Source organism: Muscardinus avellanarius (genome assembly GCF_963383645.1).
Source record: "Muscardinus avellanarius genome assembly, chromosome: 21".
Lineage (NCBI taxonomy): Eukaryota > Metazoa > Chordata > Mammalia > Rodentia > Gliridae > Muscardinus > Muscardinus avellanarius.
The window spans coordinates 23,799,418-23,826,982 of NC_137807.1; the positions used below are offsets into that span (position 1 = coordinate 23,799,418).

Consider the following 27,565-nt stretch of genomic DNA (forward strand, 5'->3'; position numbering starts at 1 on the left):
GGTCAGGGAACTGGCTTAGGAGTGGGCAGGGCTCTTAGTCACCGGCCTTGATGCAGGGCCCCTCCCCACGCTGCCTCCAGCCTCTGACTGCAGGTGGGGCCATTGGCCCTGGTCCAGGGCCAGGCAGACAGAGCCCAGCCGAGGCTTCGCTGTACAGGGTGGTGCTGAGGTCACCCTCCGCCTCGCCTGCAGTCAAGGAGCAAAGAGGGAGTGGCCAGGAAGCCCAGTGGTAGTGTTACTGCCTTTGGGTGCGACCGTCTTAACCAGTTTGCTGGACTCTGGGTATACCGGAGGGAGCACGTCTAAGATGAAGCCTTTTTTTTGTTTGTTTGTTTTTGGTACTGGGGATGGAACCCAAGGGCATTCTACCTCTTACCTACACCCCCAGCCCTATTTTTTATTCTTTATTTTGGAACAGAGCCTCACTGAGTTGCAAAGGGCCTCGCTAAGGAGCTGAGGCTGCTGCAAACCTCTGATCCTCCTGTCTCAGCCTCCCAAGTGCTGGGATGACAAGTGTGCGCCGCCACGCCTGGCTTCCAAGTCCTATATTTTATTCTTTCTTTTGAAACAAACTCTCACTAAGTTGCCGAGAGCCTCCCTAAGTAGCTGAGGCTGGCTGTGAACCTGTGATCCTCCTGTCTCAGCCTCCCAAGAGCTGGGATGACGAGTGTGCGCCACCGCGCCAGCTGGGCTGGTCTTTATTATAAGAACACTCACGCTGGTTTGGGGCCCTGTTGACTTTACTCGAACTTCACTTTTTTTTTTTTTTTTTTTCTTTTTGTACTATGGATTGAATTTAGAGACATTCTACTCTGAGCTATTTTTTATTTTTATTTTAAAATAGGGTCTCACTAGGTTGCCGAGAGTCTCACTACCTCTGGGGTTGTCCTTGAACCTGCAATCCTCCTGTCTCGGCCCCCAAGGACTGGGATCAAGGGCATGCACTACCACACCTGACTTAACCTCGCCTCTCTGAATGTGATTACATTGGCCGGCCGTGGTGGTGCACACTTGTAATTCCAGCACTTGGGAGGCTGAGACAGGAGGATCGCAGGTTCGCGGCCAGCCTCAGCTACTTAGGCCCTCCGCAGCTTAGTGAGACCCTGTTTCAAAATAAAGAATAAAAAATAGGGCTGGAGGTGTAGCTCAGAGGTAGAATGCCCCTGGGTTCCATCCCCAGTCATGCAAATAAGTAAATAAGATTACATTCTTCAGCACTAGGGCTTTCGCGTAGGAGTGTGGGGGCCACAGTTTACCATCATAGTCAGGACTGGCATGGTCTCGGGGAAGAGGCTGCCACCCCCTGTGTATCAACATCAGTGGCCTGTCTGCTTCCTCTTCCTGTAGAGCTTCATGGGATGTTTTAGGAGGGCTGGAACCAGGAGGGACTTTGCCTTAGTTCACTTGCAAGAGGGTCCCAGTGGGCAAAGTCAGTCCAGGGCGCCTGGAGGTCAGGGCTCCCCTTGGACAGGTGGCAGAGCTCCCAGCTGAGCTGGGCCCCTGTGGCTGGAGGCGGGTGTGTGGGGAGGGAGGTGCTGTCCAGGGTTGGGCCACCCGGTCGGTCCAAGGGTCGGGTGGCAGCCACAGTCAGACACTCTGAGGAGGCGAGCGTCAGAGAGCGGCAGGTGTCGGGGCGGCCTGCGGTGGGCTCGGGCCCCCCTCGGTGCAGGGCTTCCATGTGCTGCACCCCACTCAGGTCAGAACCTCTCTTTTTTTCTCATTCCTTGACTAAGTCAATATGGCCACTCCTGGGTCTCCACACAAGGTGTGGTGGAGGAGAGGGAGAGAGGGAAGGGGCCGTGCAGCCATCTTGCCTCCAAATCCCCCGTGTCCTGGCTTTGCTGGGTGACCCTCTGGGTTTTTCAGTGGCTGAGGACCTGCCCTCCTCCTGGAGCCTTCTCCAGGCGCCCGGCCACAGCTTGAGAAGCCTCCTCGCTCTCGCCCCAGGTGGCCGACACCAGCACTCTTCCCCATTCTAGCCCAGGGCCTGATGTCTGTCGTCTTTCCCACAGAGTGAGCTGGACCTGGAGAAGGGCCTGGAGATGAGAAAATGGGTCCTGTCTGGAATCCTGGCCAGTGAGGAGACCTACCTGAGCCACCTGGAGGCGCTGCTGCTGGTGAGGAGGGCCAGGGGGGGAGCAGAGAGGCCGCGGGAGGCTGGGGCTCGCCCGGGAGGCTGGGGACATCTCCTCCGAGGAGTGCTCCGCCTCCTCCAGGGCCCAGTGAACACCAACGGGAGACTCGGTTGCCAAGCTTTTACTTCTTCTGGGTTTAAAAATGAGAGTGAAGCCGGGCATGGTGGTGCACGCTTGTAATCCCAGCGCTTGGGAGGCTGAGACAGGAGGACTGCGCAGGTTCGAAGCCAGCCTCAGCTACTGAGTGAGGCTCTCAGCAACTTAGTGAGACCCTGTTTCCAAATAAAGTATAAAATAGGTCTGGGAGTATAGCCCGAAGGTAGAAAAGACTCTGGGTTCCACCCCCAGTATGGCCAAAAATAAATAAAACAAATAAAAATATATAGTTGGGCCTGGTGGCATACACCTGTAATCCCAGTATTTGAGAGACTGAGACCAGAGGATAACAGGTTTGAGGATGCCCTCAGCAAGTAGTGAGACTCTCATCAACCTAGTGAGACCCTGTTTCAAAATAATAAAATAGAGCTGGGGGTATAGCTCAGGGCTGGGTAGAATGCCCTGGGTTCAATCCCTAGTAACACTAACACACACACACACACACACACACACACACACACACACAGCATATATCCTATAACCATGATATACCACACACTGACCACACACCCTCCCTCCCCGCGCTCTTCCAGCCCATGAAGCCTTTGAAAGCGGCAGCCACCACCTCTCAGCCCGTGCTCACCAGCCAGCAGATAGAAACCATCTTCTTCAAAGTGCCTGAGCTGTACGAGATTCACAAGGAGTTCTACGACGGGCTCTTCCCCCGCGTGCAGCAGTGGAGCCACCAGCAGCGGGTGGGCGACCTCTTCCAGAAGCTGGTGAGTGGCTCGGAGCGCGCCGGGCACCGGGGCTCTGGGGGCGAGCGGCGGGGCCAGGCCATCCAGTGACCCGTGGCACCCGCAGCGAGGAGATGGAGGAGACGGCAGGAACGGGGTCTGGGGCGTGGCTCCAAGCCTGGTACCCAAGTCAGGTGGCAGGAGGGAGACCGAGGGAAGCGCCCTCCCAGCTCAAGAGAGCCAGCATCCTTCTGTCCTTCCCGGCTCCGCCCAGTTCCCAGTCCTAGCACAACCTGCCGGCCCTGTAAGGGCCTGTGGGGCCAGAGGGGCCTTGCTGCCCACAACTTGGACACTGGGCAGGGGAGATGGGGGGAGGGGTGTTGCCCCCCAAGCACAGCTGGGAGTGGCGGGCTTTGGTACCTTAGCTCTTGGAATCCACTGGTTTTACGTCTCAGATTCAACCAGAGGGGACTGAAAATATTCCGGGAGGAAAAATGTGTCTGTCTGTGCTGAACACGTCGACTTTTTGTTTTTTATTTTGGTACTAGGGCTGGAACCCAGGGGCGTTCTACCTCTGAGCTATACCCCCAGCCTGATTTTGTTTTGATTTTAGTACTGGGGACTGAACCCAGAGGCATTCTACCTCCAAGCTACACCCCCCTGCCCTGTTTTATTTTTATTTTGAAACAGGGTTTCACTAGGTTGATTAGAGTCTCACTACTTGCTGAAGCAATCCTCAAACCCATTAACCTCCTGACTCAGCCTCCCAAGTACTGGGATTACAAGTGTGCACCAGCACACCCGGCCTAGAGATTATTTAAAGTGTAGGATTTGGAGGTAGTGGTGGGAGTAGCTCAGTGGAAAAGCACTTGCTGAGTATGCACAAGGCCCTGGGTTTAATCCCAAAACTACCCCCACACACAAATGGATAAAAATAGATATGCGAGGCCAGGTGTGGTGTTGTACACCTGTAACCCCAGTTCTTGGGAGGCTGAGACAGGAGGATCACAGGTGAGAGGCTAGTAAACAGTAACTTAGTGAGACTCTTTTTCAAAATAAAAAAGGGCTTGGGGTGTATGTAGCTCAGAAGTAAGCACCCTGGGTTCAATTTCCACTACCAAAAATTAAAAAAAAAAAATGACCAGGAACAGAAAAATCTTTATTACAGAATCAGTAGGAAAGCCTGGCACACGCTTGAAATCCCAGCATTTGGGAGGCTGAGACAGGAGGATTGAGGTTTGCAGACAACCTCAGCTACTTAGTGAGAAGGCCCTTTGCAACTCAGTGAGACCCTGTTTCAAAATAACGAACAAAAAATAGGACTGGGGGTGTGGCTTGGAGGTAGAATGCCCCTGCATTCAGTCCCCAGTGCCGCAAAAGAGAAGGAAGGAAGGAAGGAAGGAAGGAAGGAAGGAAGGAAGGAAGGAAGGAATTTTTTTTAAAAAGAGCTGCGGGTGGAGGGATATAGCTCAGAGGTAGACTGTGCCTCTGGGTTGAATTCCTAGTACCACAGAAAATAAAATAAGAGCCAGGCGTGGTGGCGCACACTTGTAATCCCAACATTCAGTAGGCCGAGATAGGAGGATCGCGGTTCGTGGACGGCCTCAGCTACTTAGTGAGGCCCTTTGCAACTCAGTGAGACCCTGTTTCGAAATAAAGAAGAAAAACTAGGGCTGGGAATGTAGCTTAGAGGTAGAATGCCCCTGAGTTCCATCCCCAGTACCACAGATAGGCAGGCAGGCAGGCAGACAGACAGACAGACAGACAGACAGAGAGGATCCACGAGGAAATCGCAAGACGGAAGTCTGAGTGTAGGCATTGCTCAGTGAAGAGGCTGCCCCCTCCATCCTGGAGGAGCCAGCAGGTTCCAGGCAGGAGGGCGGGTTCCAGGCAGGCTCTGCGGCCTGGTCTGTCTGTAAAGTTACCTGATCCTAATTCCAGCGTTGCCTGGGCGTCGGTGCGCAGCTAGGTGGAGGGTTAACTGCAGAGCCGGGCCCCGGCCTTGCCTGGCCGCCGCCCTGGCTCACATGCGCCCCGCGTTCCCTGCCGAGGCGAGGCTTTCCTGTTGGCAGAGGGCACTGCCCGGGGCTGCGGCCACGCTGGCCCGCAGAGCTAAGGCCAGGGACAGTCAGTGCCCCTTGATCTGTTGAAGATCTCGCCTCTTAGAGTGCAAGGGGCTCATTTTGATACTGGTGCCCAGGTGCCCCCACCCCATCATTAAAGTGCCTCCCCTCTTTCTCTCTGTGGGATACATCAGCAGTTTTATTCGTGTATTTATACTTATGTATTTTTTTTTTTTTTTTTTTTTTTTTTTTTTTGGTGGTGCTAGGGTTCCTGGAAGCCCTTCTACCTCCGGGCTACACTCCCAGACCCATTTTTACATTTTTATTTGGAAACAGGGTCTCCTAAGCCAGAGCGCGCGATTGGCTTCGAACCTGCGCGATCCTCCTGTCTCTGCCTCCCAAGCGCGGGGATGACAAGCGTGCGCCACCACGCCCGGCCTATACTTATGTATTTTTTGTGTGATAGTGGGGATTGAATCCAGGGGCATTCTACCTCTGAGCTACATACACCCCCAGTCCTGTTTTATGTTTTATTTTGAAACAGGGTCTCGCTACATGGATGAGATCTCACTACTTACTGAGACTGTCCTAATAATAATCCTGTCTCAGCCTCCCGAGTACTGGGATTACAGGCATGCGCCATCATGCTGGGCTTCCCATTTTTATCTTTTTTTTGATGGGGGGGGGTACTGGGGTTCCTGGAAACCCTTCTACCTCCGGGCTACACTCCCAGACCTATTTTTTATATTTTATTTGGAAACAGGGTCTCTTAAGCCAGCAAGGCTGGCTTCAAACCTACACGATCCTCCTGTCTCCGCCTCCTAAGCGCGGGGATTACAAACGTGCTCCACCACGCCCGGCCCATTTTTATCTTTATTTTCAAAGGGGTCTTGCTAGGTTGATGGGGGGGGTCTCACTACTTGCTGAGGCTGTCCTTAAACCTAGTGGACTGGACAGCAGCCCTCCTGAGAAAGGGAGAATCAGTTGTGTTGGGAAAAACCCACAACCAGCGCTCCCCCTAGGATAACATTCTGAAACCATACGGAATTTTTTTTTTTTTAATTTTAATAATCTGCTGAGCACCGGCCTTAAGTTCCTTTGTGTGCCAGAGGCTGCAACAGGAAGACAGACGGAGGGGCCCAGGCCGCAGTGGGACGTCACTCCCAGGTCCCCGTGCGCTGGGTCGTCCGTATCGTCATCCTGAGTTGCTTGCCGGGGATCTTAAGGACAGACGTCCTGGGTCCTCGCTCGTCCTGGCTGGCCCAGCACGCTCCCAGACGCTCCAGCTGGGCGAGGCCGAGGTCCCAAGGAGCTCGAGTGCCTCCTCCCAGCCTGGGGACGCGGGAGCCACATCTGATAAGGCCAGGCCAAAGCCTGACCTGCACCCGTGGACCGTGGGCTGGCCGCCGCTGTGCCGGGCTTGGCTACTGCTTGAAATGTTATCAGCTTTGTTTTTCTAACTCTTGAGACTTACAGGAGGATCGCAAGGAAAGATAGTACAAAGAACGCTTGTGTAACCTTCGCCCACGTGCACGGATTGCAGGCCTTTGCCATCTACCTTTTATTCATGCCTGTAGGGATCAGCGTGTACATACTTGTGCACACACACACACACACACACACACACACACACACACACACACTTTTTCCATTAATTAATTAATTTTTGTTTGCAATATTAGGGATGGAACCCAGGGGCACTCTACCTTCGAGCGACACCCCCAGCCCTATTCTTTATTTGGAAACAGGGTCTCACCGAGTTGCAAAGGGCCTCACTAAGGAGCCGAGGATGGCCTCGAACCGAGACCCTCCCAAATGCTGGGATTACAAGCGTGCGCCACCACGCCCAGCTAATTTACTTATTTATTTATTTATATGTTTGTGGTAGTAAGGATTGAACCCAGAGGCAATCTACCTCCAAGTTATACCCCTGACTTGATTTTATTTCATATTTGGAAACAGTCTCACTAAGTTGCCGAGGCTGGAAGTGAACCTGCGATCCTCCCGTCTCGGCCTCCCAACCAACCAAGTACTGGGATTACAATCACCACCACCACCAGCTCATTTTTCTTTTCTTTTTTTTTTTTTTTTTCCTTTTATTGTTGGAAAGTTGGCTGCAGGCTTTTGCCCTTTGACCCCTGTGTACCTCACTGCGTTTCATGCTGAGAACAGGGACGTTCTCTGCTGGAACCACAGCCCGCTCTGTCACCCTCTGAGCTGTCCCATTATTACATTACTGCAGACGCTGTCCTTATGCAAATTTCCTCCAAGTTGGCAGTGGAGCTTTTTATAGCCCTTGTGTTTTTTTGTCTGATTCAGGCGTCATCAGGGTCACATGATGTCCTTGACTGTCACTCTGGAAACCCCTCCAGCCTGCGCGGGTTCTGTGCTCCCGGCTGGTCTCACACGACTTTGGCAGACTGAACCCAGGGCCGCGCTGCCCAGCTCCATCCTAGGCCCGCTTTGTGTGTGTGTGTGTGGTATTGGGGATGGAACCCAGGGACATTCTACCACTGAGCTCCACCCCCAGCCCTATTTTTTTATTCTTTATTTTGAAACGGGGTCTCGCTGAGTTGCGGAGGGCCTCACTTAGTAGCTGAGGCTGTCTGTGAACCGCGATCCTCCAGGTCTCAGCCTCCCGAATGCTGGGATTACAAGCGTGCGCCACCACGCCCGGCTCCCAGCCCTATTTTTTTATTCTTTATTTCCAAACAGGGTCTCGCTGAGTTGCAGAGGGCCTCACTAAGGAGCTGAGGCCCTTTGATTCTGCATGGGAGACGGGGTCCTGCTACGTTGCCGGGGCTAGCCTCTAGCTTTTGTGGTCCTCCCGAGTCAAGCTTGCCGTTGACCTCAGGGTGGAGGTTCAGGCCAGCTTGGGTTTGCCAGTTTTTTCCTCAGAAATAGATTGTGGCTCTGTATTTTTGCTGAAGTACAGCGGCACGGTAGCAGGACTGTGTCTTTCTTAGTGCGTGCTTTGTCTGGGGACACTGTGCCCTTATCAGTAGAGCTTGGGGGTTTTTGTGTTTATTTTGCTTTTATACTTTTTGGACTAGGGATGGAATCTCAGGAGTGTTCTGCCTCTAAGCTATACCCCTAGCCCTGTTTTATTTTATTTGGGGGGGGGATACTGGGGTATGGAAGCCAGGGGTATTCTACCTTTGAGCTACACCCCCAGCTTGATTTTTATTTTCATTTTTGAAACAGGGTCTTGCTAGGTTGATGTGAGTCTCACTAATTGCTAAGGCTGTCCTCAAGCCTGTGATCCTCCTGTCTCAACCTCCCGAGTACTAGGATTAAAGGCAGGTGCCACCACACCCAGCTATTTATTTATTTATTTTTATTTTGGTACCAGGGACTGAACCCAGAGGCATTCTACCCACTGGGGTACACCCCAGCCCTATTTTATTTTTATTTGAAAACAGGGTCTCACTAAGTTGCTCAGAGCCTCACCACGTAGCCCAGGCTGGCCTCGAACCTGCAATGCTCCTGTCTCAGCCTCCCAAGTACTGGGATTACAAGCATGCACCACCATGCCCATCTACCCAGCCCTATTTTTCCTGCAGTCTCAGCCTCCCCAAAAATGGGATTCTAGGCTTGCGCCACCATGCCCAGTTGCAGATTGTTTTTTTTTAAGGAGCTAAAAATATGAAACTTCTCTCATGTCTGAGCAGTGACCTCCTTGGGTGGGAGGGAGAAGAAGCCATGGACTCTGCTCTGCCATCTCCTCCTCGGTCCCAGAGGCCACCCACATCCTTACCTCCTTCTCTAAAGCGGCACCACCCTTCTGGATCCCTGCCCACCTTAACCATCTGCCAGCACGTGTGCCTGCTCGCTTATTTATTTATTTATTTATTTATTTTATTTTATTTTGTGGTGCTGGGGATTGAACCTAGGGACATTCTCCCTCTGAGCTTTTGAAACAGGGTTTCACCAAGTTGTGGAGGGCCTCACTAAGTAGCTGAGGCTGGCCTCAAACTTGCCATCCTCCTGTCTGCAATCCTCCTGAATACTGGGATTACAAGCCTGCGCCACCATACCTGGCTACCCAGCCCTATTTTTTATTCTTCAATTTGAAACAGGATATCACTAAGTTGCGGAGGGCCTCGCTAAGTAGCTGAGGCTGGTCTGGAACCTGCGATCCTCCTGTCTCGGCCTCCCAAGTACTGGGATTACAAGCGTGCGCCACCACGCCCAGCTACTTACTTATTTCTCTCGTACGGTCCTGTTGGAACGTCTGATGGTAGCCCATATCTGACTATTCCTGGCTGTGGGGACAGGGCCTCACACAGGACCTTAGTTTGGGCAGAAGGCATTCAGGAGCCAGCCGAGCGAGACGGAAGGAAACGCCCTGGGTCTCTCCTTCCTGTTCCAGTGAGAAGACTTCGGGAACCTCTCCAGGGTGGTCAGCATGGCGGGGGCCCAGGACATCCCCCAGCCACCAGAACAAGTGGCCGGGAACAGCAGTTGCCTCCCCAGCTTCCAGCTGCCCGGCGGGGAGGCTCCGCCCGCTGCCGGCTCTCCTGGGTATTCCTCACTCTCCCCAGCCCTGGGCTTGCTGGTCCCAACTGAGGACTGGCTTCTCCCTCCTGCCTCTAAAGATGACCTGTGAGACTGAGACAGGAGGATCCGCGGGTTCAAGGCCCGCCTCGGCAATTTAGGAAGCCCCTCAGCAGCACAGCGCGACCCTGTTTCAAAACTTAAAAAGAGCCGGGCGTGGTGGCGCGCGCTCGTCATCCCCGCGCTTGGGAGGCGGAGACAGGAGGATCGCGCAGGTTCGAAGCCAGCCGCGCGCGCTGGCTTAGGAGACCCTGTTTCCAAATAAAAATGTAAAAATAGGTCTGGGAGTGTAGCCCGGAGGTAGAAGGGCTTCCAGGAACCCCAGTACCACCAAAAAAAAAAACACAAAAAACCTTAAAAAATAAATAAGAGCCAGGCGTGGTGGCGCACACTTGTAATCCCAGTGCTTGGGAGGCGGAGACAGGAAGATCGCAGGTTTACAGCCAGCTTCAGCAACTTAGTGAGACCCTCAGAAACTTAGTAAGACCCTGTTTCCAAATAAATAGTAAGATAGGTATGGGAGTGTAGCCTGGTAATAGAGGGGCCTTGGGTTTTATCCCCAGTACTACAAAAAAATATGAAAAATAAAAAAATAAGAATAAAATGGGGCCAGGGGTGTACATTGGAGGTAGAATGCTCCTGGGTCCAATCCCTAGCAATAATAGTAGTACTAGTAGTAGTGGTACTACTAATAATAATAATAAATAAAGGGCTGAGGGTGTATCCCAGAGGTAGCATACCACGGTGTCCAATTCCGAGTACCAAAAAAAAAAAAAAAAAGACCCGGTGTCCAGAGATGAGTGTTAGTCACACACCCCTGCCCACCTATATGTGGAAGCTGTGTCCAATAGAATGTGTGCCTGAAAGCCGGCGTGGGGGCGCACGCTTGTAACTCCAGCATTCGGGAGGCTGAGACAGGAGGATTGTGGTTCGCGGACAGCCTCAGCTACTTAGTGAGGCCCTCTGCAACTCAGACCCTGTTTCAAAAAATAATGAGAACCGGTTATGGTGGCACACGCTTGTAATCCCAGCATTCAGGAGGCTGAGACTGGAGGATCGAGGTTCAAGGACAGCCTCAGCTACTTAGGCCCTTCACAACTTAGTGAAACCCTGTTTCAAAATAAAGAATAAAATAGCCAGGCGTGGTGGCACACGCTTGTAATCCCCACACTTGGGAGGCTGAGACAGGAGGATCGCACAGGTTCGAAGCCAGCCTCAGCTACTTAGTGAGGCTCTCAGCAACTTAGTGAGACCCTGTTTCCAAATAAAATAGAAAAAAGGTGTGGGAGTATAGCCCGGAGGTAGAAAGCCCCTGGGTTCCACCCCCAGTACCACCAAAAAAAAAAAAAAAAGAATAAAATAGGGCTGGGGGTGTAACTTGGAGGTTGAATGCCCCTGGGTTCCATCCCCAGACAGACCCACAATAAAATAAAATAGTGGAAAAAAAATAGGGCTGGGGGTGTCGCTCGGAGGTAGAATGCCCCTGGGTTCCATCTCCAGTACTGCAAATAATAATAATAATAATAATAATAATAATACATAATAATAATACATAATAAAATAAAAACGAGGCTTTTCAGTAAAGGGCAAACTAAAGGCCCTGGCCTTAGGGCTAGCGGGTCTGCCATCTGCCAGGTGGGCCCGAGGGCACCGGTGCCCCCTGCGGGTCTAGGACTGGCCTGAGGCTGAGCCTCAGGAGCTCAGGGTCTCAGGGGCAGCCGCACCGCGGCCCCTTGCCTGTGTGCGGGGGTCTGACACGAGCGAGCGGGCGCTGGCCCACCCGGGTCCCCTGACCGGAGGGAGAAGGTGCAGGAGCGTCTCCAGGCGTCGCCCCGCTCTCTCACGACCCGGACCTCAGCTGCTGCTCACAGCACCGTTTAAGCGGGTCGGGTGGGAGGAATAAACAGCTGTGGAGGGGCGCCATTACCTGCCCGGGCTGTGAGTCACCCCTCAACCTGTCATCCTGGAGAGGGACTCGCTGGGTGTGTGGGGAGGGGAAGCAGGTGGGAGGAACGAAGGCAGGGAGAGCTGAGGTGTCTGCTCCCCCGGGGGCCTCCAGAGCTGCGCACGGCAGCCCGGTCCCAGAAAGATGGCCGCAGCAGCGCTGGCCACACACCTGTCCCGCGCTCTCCTTCCTGCCCGCAGGCCAGCCAGCTGGGTGTGTACCGGGCCTTTGTGGACAACTACGGTGTCGCCATGGAAACAGCCGAGAAGTGCTGTCAGGCCAACACTCAGTTTGCAGAAATCTCTGAGGTAAAGATTGCCCCTCCACTGACTCCCGCCCCCCCAGTCCTCGGCCTCCCACCACTGGCCGTGGGCTGCTTGTAGGTAGAGCCTGACACGGGAGAACAGAGCACACCACACTGAGGTCTGATGAGGAACCCCAGCTCTGAGGTCTCATCGGGAGCCCCAGCTCCAGTGGCACATGCTTCTGAGCGTGTTCCATCAGCCCCGGGCTGGGGACACTGCTGTACCCAGATAGAAGGAGCAGCCCTGCATGTCACCCTGCCTCCCCAAGGGCTGGGGCCCGATTCCAGGGTTTGCCTGGTGTATTAGTTTGCTTCATGTTGCTGTAACAAAATCCCTGAGGCTCGGCACTTTATAAAGAAAATAGGTTTTTGGCTCACAGCCCTGGAGGCTGAAGTCCAGAAGCCCAGAGCTGCGTCTGCTGAGGCCTTCCTGCTCATCATGGCAGGCAGACCAAGCCTGCTGGCTCAGCTGTCCTCCCTTACCAAGCCAGTGGAGCCCCACCTGTGACCTCGCCCCAAGCACCTCCCGGCGGCCCCCCTCCCTATACCATGAATGTGGGAATTGTGTTTCTAGTACATGAATTTTCAGAGACACGTTCAAACCATAGGTAACACGTTTAGATGTGTTACTCACACATTCTCCTGTACCAGCTGGAGTGGGTGGTGTGTGTGTGTGTGTGTGTGTGTGTGTGTGTGTGTGTGTGTGTGTGTTACTGGTGATGGAACCCAAGGCCCTTCTACCTCCAAGCTACATCCCCGGCCCTATTTTATTTTATTTTATTTTATTTTTTGAAACAGGGTCTCACCGCGTTGCACAGGGCCTCACAAAGTAGCTGAAGAAGGCTTTGAACCTGCGCTCCTCCTGTCTCAGCCTCCCAAGTACTAGGATTACATGCCTGAGTCGCTAGGCCCAGCTCTGAGTGGTGTCTTATCATTCATTCATGCATGCATTTATTATCCCACTAGGAATGGAGCCCAGGGGCATTCCACCCTTGAGCCTCAGCCTCAGCCCTTTCTTTTAACTTTTTGTTTTGAAACAGGGTCTCCCTAGGGGGCTGAGAGTCTAGCTCTGCTGCTGAGGCTGTCCTCCAACCCGGGATCCTGTGTCTCAGCCTCCCAAGTACTAGAATCACAGGCGTGAGGCACCACGCCTGGCTGAGTGGTGTCTTAATCATTCTGACCCTGTCTTATCACTGAAGTCCCAAGGCCGCCTTGGGCCCCTGGTCCCTGGAGACTGGGTAGGAGTTGTTCTGCTCTGTCCCTTTGTCAGCCTCTGAGAGCTGGGAACCTGGAGGAGCCGGCACAGGAGCGCCGGTCTCTGGACCCACATCGGGGAGAGTCCCTCCCACTCAGGGTCACACCTCCAGGTCCGGGCATTGCACCCACCAGCCTGCTTTGTCCCCAGGAAGTCTCAAGTCATGGAGTGCTGTTAGCTAGCACTGGGCCCTCGAGAGAGCTCCTCGGGTGCAGAGAAGATGGGTCGTGCAGGGAGGTGGGGGCCAATCCTGGACCAGGGCCCAGCAGCACCGTGGGCCTCTATAGACAGCGTAAAAAAATAGCAAGGAGTGGGTCCAGTCGCGTGGCTAGGAGACAGCCCTGGACACTCACCTCTGGACTTTGTGCCGTTTTACCACTGTCCTGGGGCTGGCTGTCTCTGCTAGTGATAGTACATCCCTCCTGAGCCCCTGGACTGCCCGCTCCATGCCCAGTGCTGCCAGGGGCTGGGGCTATAGCCTAGAAGTAGAATGCCCCTGGGTTCGATCCTTATTACCACACACAGCCACTCAAGAAATTAAGGCTGAGATGTAGCTTAGAGGTATAACGCAGCCAGGCATGGTGGGGGATGCTTGTAATCCCAGTACTCAGGAGGCTGAGACAGGAGGATCACAGGTTTGCAGCCAGCCTCAGCAACTTAGTGAGGCCCTCCGCGACTTAGTGAGACCTGGTGTCAAAATAAAAACGGAGCCGGGAGTGGTGGTGCACGCTTGTAATCCCAGCATTTGGGAGGCTGAGACAGGAGGATCGCAGATCGCAGACAGCCTCAGCTCCTTAGTGAGGCTCTCTGCAACTCAGTGAGACTTCCAGAGTCCAGGAAATGTGGGGTGAAGCCAAACTCTCATGAGACACGGCCCCCCCATCACATGCTTTGCACGGTCCAGTGTGATGTGGGGCACCTCCCAGGCTCACGTGAGCTTAGCGCTCACACCCTTCGTGAACTGCTGAGTCGGTGTGGGAAGGAACCGTCACCGTGCGGGATGTGAAGGCGCCCAGGTGGGCTAGCCCCCCAAGCGGGAGCACCGCTGCAGCCCGGAGAGTGTCTGCAGCTTCGGGGTCGGCAGAGCCGCTCCTCCCACCCCTGGGTTCTGAAGCCTTAGGCTCCTCGCAGCTGCCTCCCAGGGGCGACTTCAGGCACTCGGGGATCCAGTACCCTCGTTTCTCGTGGTACCAGGGGCCAGATCAGGGCTGCCTTGAATGCAGGTACCATGGAAACGCTCCCTACCCAGAAGCAAGCCCGCTCACAGGGAATCTGACGCCTCAGTTGATGGCAAGTACCTTTGCATATTTTAGCGAGCGTCTTTGTACATTTCCATCCATGGGGGTAAGTGAAGAAGGCGCGCTCCGGGGGCAGTATAGGTGGTGGCGGGCCCACCCTGGCCACCGCCAGAGGCCAGTGCCCCTCTCAGGCGCCGGCTCCCTGCCTGCTGCACGCTTGCCCCAGAAAGCCGTTGGTGCCGGGCGTGGTGTCGCACACTTGTGATCCCAGCATCCCATCACCCAGGCTGAGACAGGAGGATCGCGGTTCGCGCACAGCCTCAGCTACTTAGGGAGGCCTTTTGCAAATCAGGGAGACCCTGTTTCAAAATAAAGAATAAAGAAATCAGGCTGGGGGTGTAGCTCGGAGGTAGAATGCCCCTGGGTTCCATCCTTAGTACTACGAGAGAGAGAGAGAGAGAGAGAGAGAGAGAGAGAGAGAGAGAAGGGGAGGGGAGGGGAGGGGAGGGGAGGGGAGGGAGGGGGAGGGGAGGGGAGGGGAGGGGAGGGGAGAGACAGACACAGGGGAGGAAGGGTAGATGGCCCCTGTAGGCAGGATTTCTTGGTCAGAGGTTGTCACCCAGGAGCAGCTGTGTCCCCAAGGCCATGCCTGGAGACATTTTGGGGTGTCACAACAGGAGTTCAGGAATGTTACTACTGTTCCTGTAGGTAGAAGCCAGCCACTCCGGGACTGGGAATTTCCAGTCCTGAATGTCCACGCCGCTGGTTGAGAAACCCTGTCCTCATCATCTGAAGCCTCCCGGGTGTCCCAGCCCCGTGGCCCTCCCTGCTCGGCCCTCGACTCCAGAACGCCCTGGCGGGTTCTTGTGGGGAAGGAAGGCTGAGAGTTTGCAGCCAGAGGTTCCTACCCTGGACCTTCCCACCGCACCAGAGCTGCTGTTCTGTCCCCTGAGCGTGCGCTTCTCTCTCCGCAGAACCTGCGAGTCCGAAGCAACAAGGAAGCCAAGGACACGACCACCAAGAACTCCCTGGAAAGTGAGTCCCACGCGTGGCCTCTGGGCCGCCGTGGGGACAGCCGCTGTCAGCGGAGGGAAGCGGCTGGAAAAGCAATGGGCGCCTGGTTGGCTCACCCTCTGGCGTTCCCCGTTCTGGGTTTCAAATAATGAGAGTGGGACCAGGAAAAAGCAGCCCCGGGTGTGGCCGGGCGGGAAGGATGTGGTCGGGACCCGTTTGCCACCAAAAGTAGCAACCAGGAAAGAAAATCCTAGGAGTTAGCGAATACGTATGCCCACACACTAAGCACCGCCAGCCTTTTTAAAAGTCCTGTTGCAAAACAAAGAATAAAAAAAATAGGGCTGGAGGCATAGCTCAGAGGTAAGGTGCCTCTGGGTTCCATCCCCAGCACTGCACAAAATCATTAAAAAGGTGTCAAGAATTCAGTCCCTTGTTACTTTTGGTTTTTAGGATTTAGGATATATAGTTTGCTCCCTCCTGGGGAACAGCGGACATGGCTTCAATCCCCGAAGTTTGCCCCCCAGCTCCACTCTGGGCCTCAGCTTCCCTACCTGTAAAACAGGAATAGCGATGTACGCCCTTCACCAGTCCCAGGAGTGGTGAGAGGGGACGCACCTGCTCTGCCAGAGCGCACTAAACATCTGTGCTCATGCTGAGCCGTGCTCCCCGGGGCGTGGAGGAAGCACAGGTGGCCAGGCTGCTGGCCCGCCCCACCCATGGGTGTCCCTGAGTTCCTGTCACACCAGGGGCTGGGCCCCATCCGAGTTATCCTGCGGGATGTCCAAGATGGGGGGCTGGTCCGCCTGGGGTGACCTGCAGCCAGGAGGAGCCCCAGCCAGCCCGGGCACAGGCGCATCTATGAGTCTCTGAGTTTGACGTCCTGGGCTTGGAGCTCAGCGTGACACGGGGGGCTCTGGGCTGGCCTGTCCCCTGCGGAGGGGCGCCGCGGCCCATGGGGATGGGCTGCCCCCTCTTCCTCGCAGCCCCTGAGGCAGGAGGGCATCTGCTTTGGCCAGCGTGACCCTCCCTCACCACTCCCATCTCTCCACAGCTCTGCTCTACAAGCCCGTGGACCGGGTCACCAGAAGCACACTCGTTCTCCACGTGAGTTACACCCCAGGGCGCCACAGCCGCCTCCCACGGGATGCAGGCCCAGCCAGGCGGGCCTCCTCACCCTGGGTCCCGGGCGACACCCGTGCGGTCTGCACGCGGTGGCCCGTGCCTGACTCGGGACCCCCTGCCCGCTGCACAGGACCTGCTGAAGCACACTCCGCCCGGCCACCCCGACCATTCCCTGCTGCAGGACGCCCTCCGCATCTCGCAGAGCTTCCTGTCCAGCATTAACGAGGAGACCACGCCCCGCCGGCAGTCCATGACCGTGAGGAAAGGCGAGGTGAGGCCCGGGGCGCCCACGGTGCCCAGCACCACCCCTCACCCGACCGCCTCTGAGAGAGAGAGAGAGAGAGAGAGAGAGAGAGAGAGAGAGAGAGAGAGTGTGTGTGTGTGTGTGTGTGTGTGTGTGTGTGTGTGTGGTGTTGGGGATGGAACCCAGGGGCATTCTACCTCCAGGCTACATCCTCAACCCAATTTTTATTCTTTATTTTATTTTTTGCGGTACTGGGGATGGAACCCAGAGCCATTCTACCTCTGAGCTACACCCCCCAGCCCTGTTTTTTGTTTTTTGTTTTTTAACTTTGAAATAGGGTCTCACTGAGTTGCAAAGGGCCTCGCTGAGGCTGTCCGCAAACATGCGATCTTCCTGTCTCAGCCTCCCAAGTACCGGGCTTACAAGTGTGCGCCACCACGCCCAGCCTTCCAGTCCGATTTTATTTCTTATCTGGAAACAGGGTCTCACTAGGTTGATGAGAGTCTCACTACTTGCTGAGGCTGACCTCCAACCTGTGACCCTCCTGTCCCCGCCTCCCAAGTACGGGGGTTACAGGCGTGCGCCACCACGCCCGGCTGCCTCTTTTTCTGTGGCTTGTGGCTAGCTACACCAGGAGCACCCCCTTTTCTCGCCGTCTCTGGGCATGTTGGAGACAGATGGGAGTCCCCGGCACCTCCCAGGGTTGAGGCTAAGCATCAGGGGCTCCCTGGCTTGCCAGACAGAGCCCAGAAAACTGTGGGCACCAGATTTCGTCTCCTGAAGCAATAGTGCTCTCTGCCTAGTTCACTAACCTGGCCCAGGGCCACCGAGAGCAAAGCAACTGGCCCTGACACCCACGAGCTGGGGGCCCCGGCAGCCCCCCAGGAGGACGCCCGCTCAGCTTCTGCATCACAGCGGCCGCGGGCACCGCTCCCTTCAGGCCCAGGGCCTGTGGGCTGGTGGGTGGGAGCCCATTTGTTTAGCTGCATTAACTCCGCAGTAGATAACCAGCTGTAAAGAGTAAAATTTCCCCCACGTGGTCGCCTGTCTGTCTGCTCTGAGCTCCGCAGTGTGCTGCTCCAGCTGGGAAGCTGGAGGGATAATCGAGCCTTCAGTCCCACTCCTCTGCTGGGATCCCAGAGCCCCCTCGTGGAGGGAGAAGGCGGGCCTCAGAGCAGAAGGGGCGCGGCAGGAAGGCCCTGGGACCACACCGCCGGTGTGTCGGGGGCCTGGGCACTAGGGGAGAGCCGAGGCCTTGCAGTTGGGGCCTGGAGGCCAAGCTTGGGCTGGGGGTGCGGCTCACAGGAGAGCCTCTGCCTAGCATATGAGGCTCTGGGATTGATCCCCAGCACTGCAGAAAATAAGTGGGGCGGGGGGGGGGGAAGTACTCGTGCACACAGGTGTGTGCACGTACCAGGTCCAGTGGCACACTCTTGTCATCCCTGTACTTAGAAGGCTGAGAAGAAGTATTGCAGACTCAAGGGCAGCCTGGGAATTTTTTTTTTTTTTTTTTTTTTTTAGTACTAGGGATGGAACCCAGAGGCGTTCTACTTTCAAACTATACCCCAGCCCTATTTTTTTATTCTTTATTGTGAAATAGGGTCTTACTGAGTTGCAAAGAGCCTCACTAAGTAACTGAGGCTGTCCGCAGCCTCCCAAATGTTGAGATTACAAACGTGCATCACCGCCATGCCTGGATTCAGCCTGGGCAATTTAGCAAGACCCTGTTTCAAAATTTAAAAAAAAAAAACAAAAAAGGCTAGAAGCCATATGTGGTGGTACACACCTGGAGTCTCAGTACTCTGGAAGCTGAGGTGGGAGTAGCACAGATTCAAGGCCAGCCTGAGCCATGTAGCAAGCCCGTTTCAAAATATCAGCCAGGTGTGGAATCCAAGCACGCTTGGAATCCCAGTACTTTGGAGGCCGGGACGGGAGGATTGCAGATTGAAGGCAGCCTCAGCAACTTAGCGAGGCCGTCAGTAACTTAGTAAGACCCGGTTTCCAAATAATAAAATACAAAGGGCTGGGGTGTAGCCTGGAGGTAGAAGTTCCCTGAATTTGATTCGCAGGAGCACTAACTAAATAAATAAATAACTAAAATATAAAAAGGGCTGAAGATAGAGCTTGGAGGCAGAACTCCTTTGAGTCAAATCTCCAGTACTAGAAAAAGAAGAAGAGGAGGAGGAAGATGAGGAGAAGGAGGAGGGGAGGAGGGGGAGGAGGAGGAGGCGACGAGGAGGGGAGGGCACTGGAGATTATACGCAAAGGAGTTCTAGCTCCAAGCTACATCTCCAGCACATGTGTGCGTTCAGGGCCACGTCCACAGAGCACATGCACACATCACCAGCAGAAGCCACTTGTGGACACGTGCGCGACACACACACACACACACACACACACACACACACACACCGTGCTGCTCGGGCCTCAGCAAGCCCACTCCTCCCAGTCACCCCCCCAGACTCTGCAAAATAGGGTGCTGCCCCTGTCCTGGGTCTGGTGAGGCCCAGCCTCCGTCCTGGGGCTCTGCCTGGGGTGTTTACTCTTGGAAAGATGCCTAGTCCAAGGGCCTTCCCCGTGCTCCCCAGAGCACCTGACGTCGCGGCCAGACGGGCCGGGACTCAGCGTGGGTCTGAGGCCAGGCCTTCCTCGCTCTCAGCCTCAGGACCTGCTCAGGCCTCCAGGGTCCGCCCAGGGCAGCAGGGTGACTCGGGGTGGCTAGGAGCCGGGTCAGGGGAGGGCCTCTGATGCCTGGTCAGAGGGGCAGGGCAGGGGCCTGGAGACCTCCCCGAGTCACAGCCGGCCTTCCTAACCCTCGCTGCCGCTGTGCTTCTCAGACCTTCCTTGTCCCTAGCGCCTTCCCTCCTCCCTGTCCTGGGCGCTGGCTCTGCAGACAGACATCAGGAACTGCGCATCCCCACCCCCACCTAGAGTTCCCCCGCAGTGGCTTCTGCCCAGGGCTCCTGGGGTGCGGGGCCAGGACAGGACCTCAAGCACTGACACTCGGTCCCCTGGGCCTGGGAAGCCCTTGTCCTCCAGGACTGGCCCTGCTGTCCCCCTGCATTCCCAGGATCCTGGCCTCCGCCAGGGTCCAGGCTGCCCTCCTGGATCGGCCAGTGTCCCTGGTGGTTCGGGCCCTGTGTTTTCTCAGGACTGAAAGGCCCCTCCTTCCGTTTTGCTGTTTTATCAGAGCTGGGGGTTCTCCAAATGGGCTGAGTTCAGAAGCCAGATCCAAGCCGGGCTTGGTGGCGCACTCTTTTAATTCCTGTTCTTGGAAGGCTGAAAGCGGAGGATTGTACATTTAAGTCCAGCCTCAACAATGTAGCCAGCCCTTAGCAACTTAGACCCTGTTTCCAAATAAAAAATAAAACAGGGCTGGGGGTTATAACTCAGATGTAGAATGCCCCTGGATGCAATCCCCCCTACACACACACACACACACACACACACACACACACACACACACACACACTTTAATGGTGCGGCTGTAGCCTACAATCCCAGGATCACAAGTTCGGGGCCAGCCTCATCCACTTAGTGAGACCCTGTCTCAAAACAAAACAGGCTGAGGTTCTAGTCCAGTGGTAGAGTGCCCCTCATATACACTACACACAAAAACAGTACAGCCCAGCTGGCCCAGTGCTGCACGCCCCGATCCCTTTAATCCTAGGCCGAGACTGGAGGATCGCAGGTTCAAGGCCAACCTCAGCAATTTAGTAAGACCCTCAGCACCTTAACAAGACCTTATTTGTTTGGGTTTTGTTTGTTTGTTTTGTGTATGTGTGGTACTGGGGATGAAACCCAGGGGCATTCTACCTCTGAGCTACACCTCCAGCCCTAATTTTTATTCTTTATTTTGAAAAAGGTCTCACTGAGTTACAGAGGGCCTCACTAAGTAGCTGAGGCTGTCGCGAACTGTGATCCTCCTGTCTCAGCCTCTCAAATGCTGTGATTACAAGTGTGTGCCACCACGCCCGGCTGGTTCTTGATCTTGAAAAAGGGTCTCACTAAGTTGTAGAGGGCCTCACTAAGTAGCTGAGGCGGGCTGTGAACCTGTGATCCTTCTGTCTCAGCCTCCCAAGTACTGGGATTATAAGCATGTACTACCACACCCAGTTTAGATCCTGTTTTTTTTTTGTTTGTTTTTCCTTTTGTTGCTGTACTGGGTGTGGAACCCAGGGGCATTTCTACCTCTGAGCTGCACCCCCAGCCCTAATTTTTATTCTTTATTTTGAAACAGGGTCTCACTGAGTTGCAAAGGACCTCACTAAGTAGCTGAGGCTGGCCGCGAACCGCGATCCTCCTATCTAAGCCTCCCAAGTACTGGGGTCCTAAGCACGGCCCACCACATCTGGCTTTAGAACCTGTTTTAAAATAAGAAAATAAAATAGGGTTGGGGGTGTACCTTGGAGGTAAAATGTCCCTGGTTTCAATCCTCCATATCACACACAGAAAATTCAGCCCAGAACCAGTTGAGTCTGCCTTTGGCCAGCTTTGGGGACCGGTCAGTGCTAGGAATGTCTGACCTCCATCTTCTGAGCTGAGCTTACAGCGCCCTCTGTTGGAAGCCACGAGAAGCTCGGCTTATTTCTGTGTAGAGAAGGTTTGTCTTGTTTTGCCCTTAGTCCCGCCCTCCTGGCCTGGGGCACCCTCTTCTGCGTTCCCGCTGAGAGGACATCTGTGTAGTCTTTCCCCGTGGACCTCCTGACCCGGGATGCTCTGCAGAGCTACCGGGATCCCCGAGGTTTGCCCTCCGCATTGCAGGACATTTCCGCAGGTGCCCACGCTGGTTCTTGCTTCCCCTGGGCGCCCTCCCCGGCGGGAGAGCCGTCTGCCCTCTGCAGGAGCTGGCGGGTGAATGCCAATGACTCATGGCCTTGGCAGCCGGCAGCCTCCCTGCCCTTCCGCTTATGGGCACCGGCCGTTCCTGCCTGAGCTGAGCTGCCCGTGATTGGTGGGGCGTAGGGGGTGCCCGGCCCAGGCTGCACCTGCCGCTACCACCGTCAGCTCTTGCAGAATATGGGGGAAACTCAAGGAGATGTGGGGAGTGGAGCCAGGCACACAGTGCAGGCAGCCCCTGGTCCAGCCTGGCTCTGCCATGGGGTGAGCGCGCCCCCTGCTGGATAGACGCTGGACACCCCCACCCCCCGCCCGACTTGGCGGCGTTCCTGGCCTATGCAGGGCTGGGGTCTCCCCCCTCTGGAAGCCTTCCCGGAGGCTAGCTGCTCCCCTGGGCCTGTGGGCCCCTGAAGGCAGAGACCACTGCGTGTCTGCTTCCTCGCTGGGCCGTGTGTGTGTGTGTGTGTGTGTGTGTGTGTGTGTGTGTGTGTGTGTGTGTGTGTGTTGCTGGGTATAGTACAGGGTGTATCATGGATTTTTTTTTTTTTTTTTTTTTGGCGGGTCTGGGGATGGAACCCTGGGGCATTTGACCTCCAAGCTACATCCCCTGCCCTATTTTTTATTCTTTATTTTGAAACAAGGTCTCACTAAGTAGCTGAGGCTTGTCACGAACCTCGATCCTCTGGTCTCAGCTCCTGAATGCTGGGATTACAAGCCTGTGCCACCACGCCCGGCTTCCATTTACTTTTTTTTGTTTTTGCGGTACTGGGGATGGGACCCAGGAACATTCTACCTCCAAGATACACCCCAGCCCTGTTTTTTATTCTTTTTTTTTTTTTTTTCCACTACTGGGGATAGGACCCAGGGGCAGTCTACCTCCAAGCAATATCCCCAGCCCTATTTTTTATTCTTTATGTTTTGAAATAAAGGACCTCACTACGTAGCTGAGGCTGGCCTCTAACCATGATCCTCTGAAATGCTGGAATTACAAGCATGTATCACCACACCCAGCTCTATATTTTATTCTGAAACAGGGTCTCACTGAGTTGTAAAGGGTCCTCACTAAGTAGCTGAGGCTGGCTGTGACCCGTGGTCCTCCTGTCTCAGCCTGCCAAATGCTGGGATTATAAGCGTGCTCCACCACACCCGGCTTTCTTCGTCTATCTTATGCCAAAGTATAGTAGAAACAAGTATATAAAATTCCATGATACAGCCAGGCGTGGTGGCACACGCTTGTAATCCCAGCATTCAGGAGGCTGAGACTGGAGGATCGCAGTTCGCGGACAGCAGAGCTACTTAGTGAGGCCCTCTGCAAGTCAGTGAGACCCGGTTTCAAAATAAAAAATAAAAATAGGGATGGGCGTGGTGGCGCACGCAGGTTTGAAGCCAGCCACACTGGCTTAAGAGACCCTGTTTCCAAATAAAAATATATTAAAAAAATAGGTCTGGGAGTGTAACCCAGAGGTAGAAGGGCTCCCAGGAACCCCAGTACCACCAAAAAAAATTAGGGCAGGGGGTGTAGCTCGGAGGTCAAATGCCCCTGGGTTCCATCCCCAGACCAGCAAAAAAAAAAAAAAAAAAAAAAAAAAAAAAAAAAAAAAAAATTCCATGATACACCCTGTACTATACCCAGCACCACAAAAAATAAAAAAAAAAAGAGGGGTGCACATAAGCACTATCCGTTAGTGGCTGATGAACTGCGCAGAACATTCTGGAAAGCGGGTGTGAGTGTTGGAAGCAGAGATGTTTCCCGAAGACCCCGGCCCACACCGCCCCTGGCCCTGACCGCCTGCCTCCCCTGTGCCCGCAGCACCGGCAGCTGCTGAAGGACAGCTTCATGGTGGAGCTGGTGGAGGGCGTCCGCAAGCTGCGCCACGTCTTCCTGTTCACCGACCTGCTCCTGTGCACCAAGCTCAAGAAGCAGAGCGGGGGGTGAGTGAGGGGCCGCCCCGCCGAGCGCTGACCAGCTGCCGGGCCAGGGCCGTCCTGAGCAGGCTGCGCGGCCTGGCTCTGACCCCGGTGAAGGGCAGCCTGGCCGGGACCTGGCGAGCTGTCGGCGGAAGGTGTTGTGCGAGACCTGAGAAGGGAGGGTCGGGGCTGCGGGGGCTGGTGCGGGGTACGGTCGGCACCCCACACTCCCTGCCTTGGCGGGCATCACCAGGTGTGCCGGACATTCTCTCTCTCTTTCTCTTTTCTTCCTTCCTTCCTTCCTTCTTTTCCTTCCTTCCTTTCCTTCCTTCCCTCCCTCTTTCTTTCTTTCTTTCTTTCTTTCTTTCTTTCTTTCTTTCTTTCTTTCTTTCTTTCTTGGATTATAAGCGTGGAACCCAGGGGCATTCTACCCCCAAGCTACACCCCCTGCCCTATTTTTTATTTATTCATTTATTCTTTTATTTATTTATTTTTGCAGGTCTGGGGATGGAGCCCAGGGACATTTGACCTCCAACCCACACCCACTGCCCTATTTTTATTCTTTAGTTCGAAACAGGGAGAGTCTCACTGAGTTGCAGAAGGCCTCACTAAGTAGCTGAGGCTATCCGCGAATCGCGATCCTCTGGTTTCAGCCTCCCGAATGCTGGGGTTACAAGCGTGCACCACCGTGCCAGGTTTTTTTTGTTTTTGTTTTTTTTTTTGCAGTACTAGATGGGACCCCTCTAGGCTACACCCCTGACCTATGTTATCTTTTTTATTTATTTTTGTGTGTGGTACTGGGGATGGAACCCAGGGGCTCGCTACCTCTTGGCTACACCCCTAGACCTATTTTATATTTTATTTGGAAACAGAGTCTCACTAAGTTGCTGAGAGCCTCACTTAGTAGCTGAGGCTGGCTTCGAACCCGCGATCCTCCTGTCTCAGCCTCCCAAATGCTGAGATTACAAGCGTGCGCCACCAGGCCTGGCTCCCTCCACTGTGTTGTGCTGAGTAGATTTAATTAGTCCACCCAGAAGACAGGCTCTGACTTCTGCCTGTCAAGTGTGGCGTGGGGGTATAGCAGCTGGATCCAGAGCCCCTAAAGCTCAGAGTCATTGAGGGGCTTGCTGTGCCCCCACATGCGCTGTGGATGTCAAGCAGGCAGGATGGGGGTTCAGGTCACCTGTGTGCAGTGTGTCCCCGGAGGCCCTGAGGCTGGGACTGCCAGTGTCTGCCCGCAGCCTCATCCCAGTCTGTCTCACGGTCAGAGAGCTGTGCTCAGCTGGGGCCTAGGGCTCTCTGATCCTCGAACACGGTGACCTTTAGTCGAAGAAAGGGACCTGTGTGGTCACGTTCTCCTTCTCCCACCCAGCAAAACCCAGCAGTACGACTGCAAGTGGTACATTCCGCTCATGGACCTCAGCTTCCAGATGGTGGACGAGTCGGAGGCGGCGCCCAACATCCCCCTGGTGCCCGACGAGGACCTGGACACCTTGAAGATTAAGATCTCCCAGATCAAGAGCGACATCCAGAGAGAGAAGGTGGGCCGGGCCCTGAGTGGCTGAGCGCCCGTGGGCCGGGAGTGGCTGAGCGCCAGCGGGTCGTGCTCTGAGTGGCTGAGCGCCCGTGGGCCGGGCCCTGAGTGGCTGAGCGCCCCTGGGCCGGGAGTGGCTGAGTGCACTGACTGAGTGGCCGTGGGCTGGGCTCTGAGTGGCTGAGCGCCGGTGGGCCGGGTGCGCTCCATGGGTATCCAGCCCACAACTGGCCTCCGGGATCCACGGGACCCCGTTTGCTCTCAGCTCATGAGACCCTGGTCACAGCCAGCCACTGGGTTGTTTTGAGACACCCCTGGTCCAATTGGGGTTCTTTTTCTTTCTTTCTTTTGTATTGGAGATTGAACACAGAGGCATTCTACTTCCAAGATACACCCTAGCTCAATTTTGTTTCTTACTTGGAAACCGGGTCTCACTAGGTTGCTGAGGGCCTTGCTATACTGCCCAGGCTGGCTTTGAACCTCCAATCCTCCTGTCTCAGCCTCCCAAGTACTGGGATTTCAAGCATGTATCACCACACCCAGCTCTATTCTTTATTTTGAAACGGTCTCACTGAGTTGCACAGGGTGTCACTAAGTAGCCTAGGCTGGTTGCAAACCTGACCCTCCTGTCTCAGCCTCCAAAGTACTGGAATTACAAGCATGCTGCGTCACCACCCGGCTTGAATGGTGCACTTAAAGGAAGCGGCTGAGCCAGGCGTGGGATGCGCTCCTGTCATTCCAGTACTTGGGAGGCTGAAACAGAAGGATCTCAGGTTTGAGGGCAACATGATGTAACTTACAAGACTCTGTTTCAAAATAAAAAATAAGAGCCTGGCATAATGAGGTTCGTAGACAGCCTCAGCTATTTAGTGAGGCCCTGTTTCAAAATAAAAAAGCAGGCTGGGGATGTAGCTTGGAGGTAGAATGACCCTGGATTCCATCCCCAGTGCTGCAAAAAATAAAATATTAAAAAATAGGCCTGAGTGTGTAGCTCGAAGATAAAATGCCCTTGAGTTCATTCCCCAGTAGAGAAAAAGGAAAAAGAAAAAAAAAGAAAGAGGAAGCCAGATGTGGTGGCGCACGCTTGTAATCTCAGCATTCGGAAGGTAGAGACAGGGGGATCACAATTCGCGGACAGCCTCGGCTTAGCGAGGTCCTTTGCAACTCCGTGAGACCCTGTTTCAAAATAAAATAATAAAAAATAGGGCTGGGGGTGTAGCTCAGGGGTAAAATGCCTCTAGGTTCCATTCTCAGTATAGGAATCAATCAATCAAAAAAATAAAAGAGGAGAGTGGAGGGGTAGTTGACTTATTAAGCACATCCCACGGCTTGTACCAGGTCTTGACTCCATGGAAAAGCTATTTCTGTCCTCCAAAGGCCCGGGGCCGCAAGGGTGGGTTCTCTGCCCTCCGTGGGTCCAGCGTTCGGGCAGGACTCCCACGGGGTTGGTGAGCGGGTGCCACCCGCCCCGATTGGAATGGTGAGCTGTGTCCTCCCGCCGCAGAAGGCCAACAAGGGCAGCAAGGTCGTGGAGAGGCTGAAGAAGAAGCTGTCGGAGCAGGAGTCCCTCCTGCTGCTCACGTCGCCCAGCATGGCCTTCCGGGTGCACAGCCGCAACGGCAAGGTAAGAGTCGGGCCGCCCCGCAGGCGCTCCTGCCAGGCAGCCCGCGTCCAGCCCGCCATGGGCAGCCCGGCTCTCAGCGGCCTAACACCTGCAGGCGTGTTTTTTTGTTGTTATCGTTGTTTTGTTTTGTTTTGGTACTGGGGATGGAACCCAGGGGCATTCTACCTCTGAACTACACCTCCAGCCATATATTTACATTTTTTCAGTACTGGGGATGGAACCCAGGGGCACTCCACCTCCGAGTTGCACCCCAGCCCTATTTTTTATTCTTTATTTTGAAACAGGGTCTCACTGAGTTGCAGAGGGTCTCAGTAGCTGAGGCTGTCCGCAAACCGTGATCCTCCCCGTCTCAGCCTCCGAAATGCTGGGATTACAAGCGTGCCCACCACGCCCGGCTGTCCTGTTTCTTTTGAGCGTATAGCTGCACCCGAGAGACACATGTCCAGCACGTCACGTGCAAACACACAAGTGCCTCGGGCTGGTGCTTTAGGCCATAGCCCCAGTCAGGGCCAGCCGGCTCAGCCCACAGCTGAGGTGTCAGCGTCTCCGGGCAGAGAATGGAGTGGGGTGATCTTGCGGGTCTATGCAAACTGAACCCCCAGCATGGATCCCCCAGTCTGGGAATCTGAAGAACCAGAGTCGCCCCTTCCCTCCTGGCCTGGCTCCTGTCTACACGACAGCCCGGGCCTTTCCCTCCACAGCACCCCTCACACCCCAACAAGCAGTGGCGCGGTCTAGCGCCTGGCCAGGGCAGGCTGTGCGAAGCCGTGTCTCCGGGTCACCGCGTGCACTTGTGGGACGGATGCAGGAGGCCGGCTGGGCATCAGCCTTCACCTCTGCACTCCGCCGGGGAACACCTCCATGTTTCTTTTTTTTTTTTTTTTTTTTTTTTTTTGGTGGTACTGGGATTCCTGGAAACCCTTCTACCTCCAGGCTACACTCCCAGACCT

The 27,565-nt window shown here is 54.8% G+C and overlaps 1 protein-coding gene across 1 annotated transcript in view; it reads left to right on the plus strand.

Moving 5' to 3' along the window:
• Positions 1-27,565, plus strand: part of BCR (BCR activator of RhoGEF and GTPase) — a gene marked incomplete at both ends in the record, with an annotated part of 111,424 nt that overhangs the window by 54,687 nt on the left and 29,172 nt on the right. The window contains 9 exons of the mRNA XM_080717814.1: positions 2,013-2,117; positions 2,825-3,010; positions 11,734-11,841; positions 15,305-15,365; positions 16,396-16,448; positions 16,597-16,737; positions 23,360-23,481; positions 24,830-24,998; positions 26,496-26,615. Coding sequence (XP_080573940.1) covers positions 2,013-2,117; positions 2,825-3,010; positions 11,734-11,841; positions 15,305-15,365; positions 16,396-16,448; positions 16,597-16,737; positions 23,360-23,481; positions 24,830-24,998; positions 26,496-26,615 — 1,065 coding nt within the window. The remainder of the gene's footprint in view (positions 1-2,012; positions 2,118-2,824; positions 3,011-11,733; positions 11,842-15,304; positions 15,366-16,395; positions 16,449-16,596; positions 16,738-23,359; positions 23,482-24,829; positions 24,999-26,495; positions 26,616-27,565) is intronic.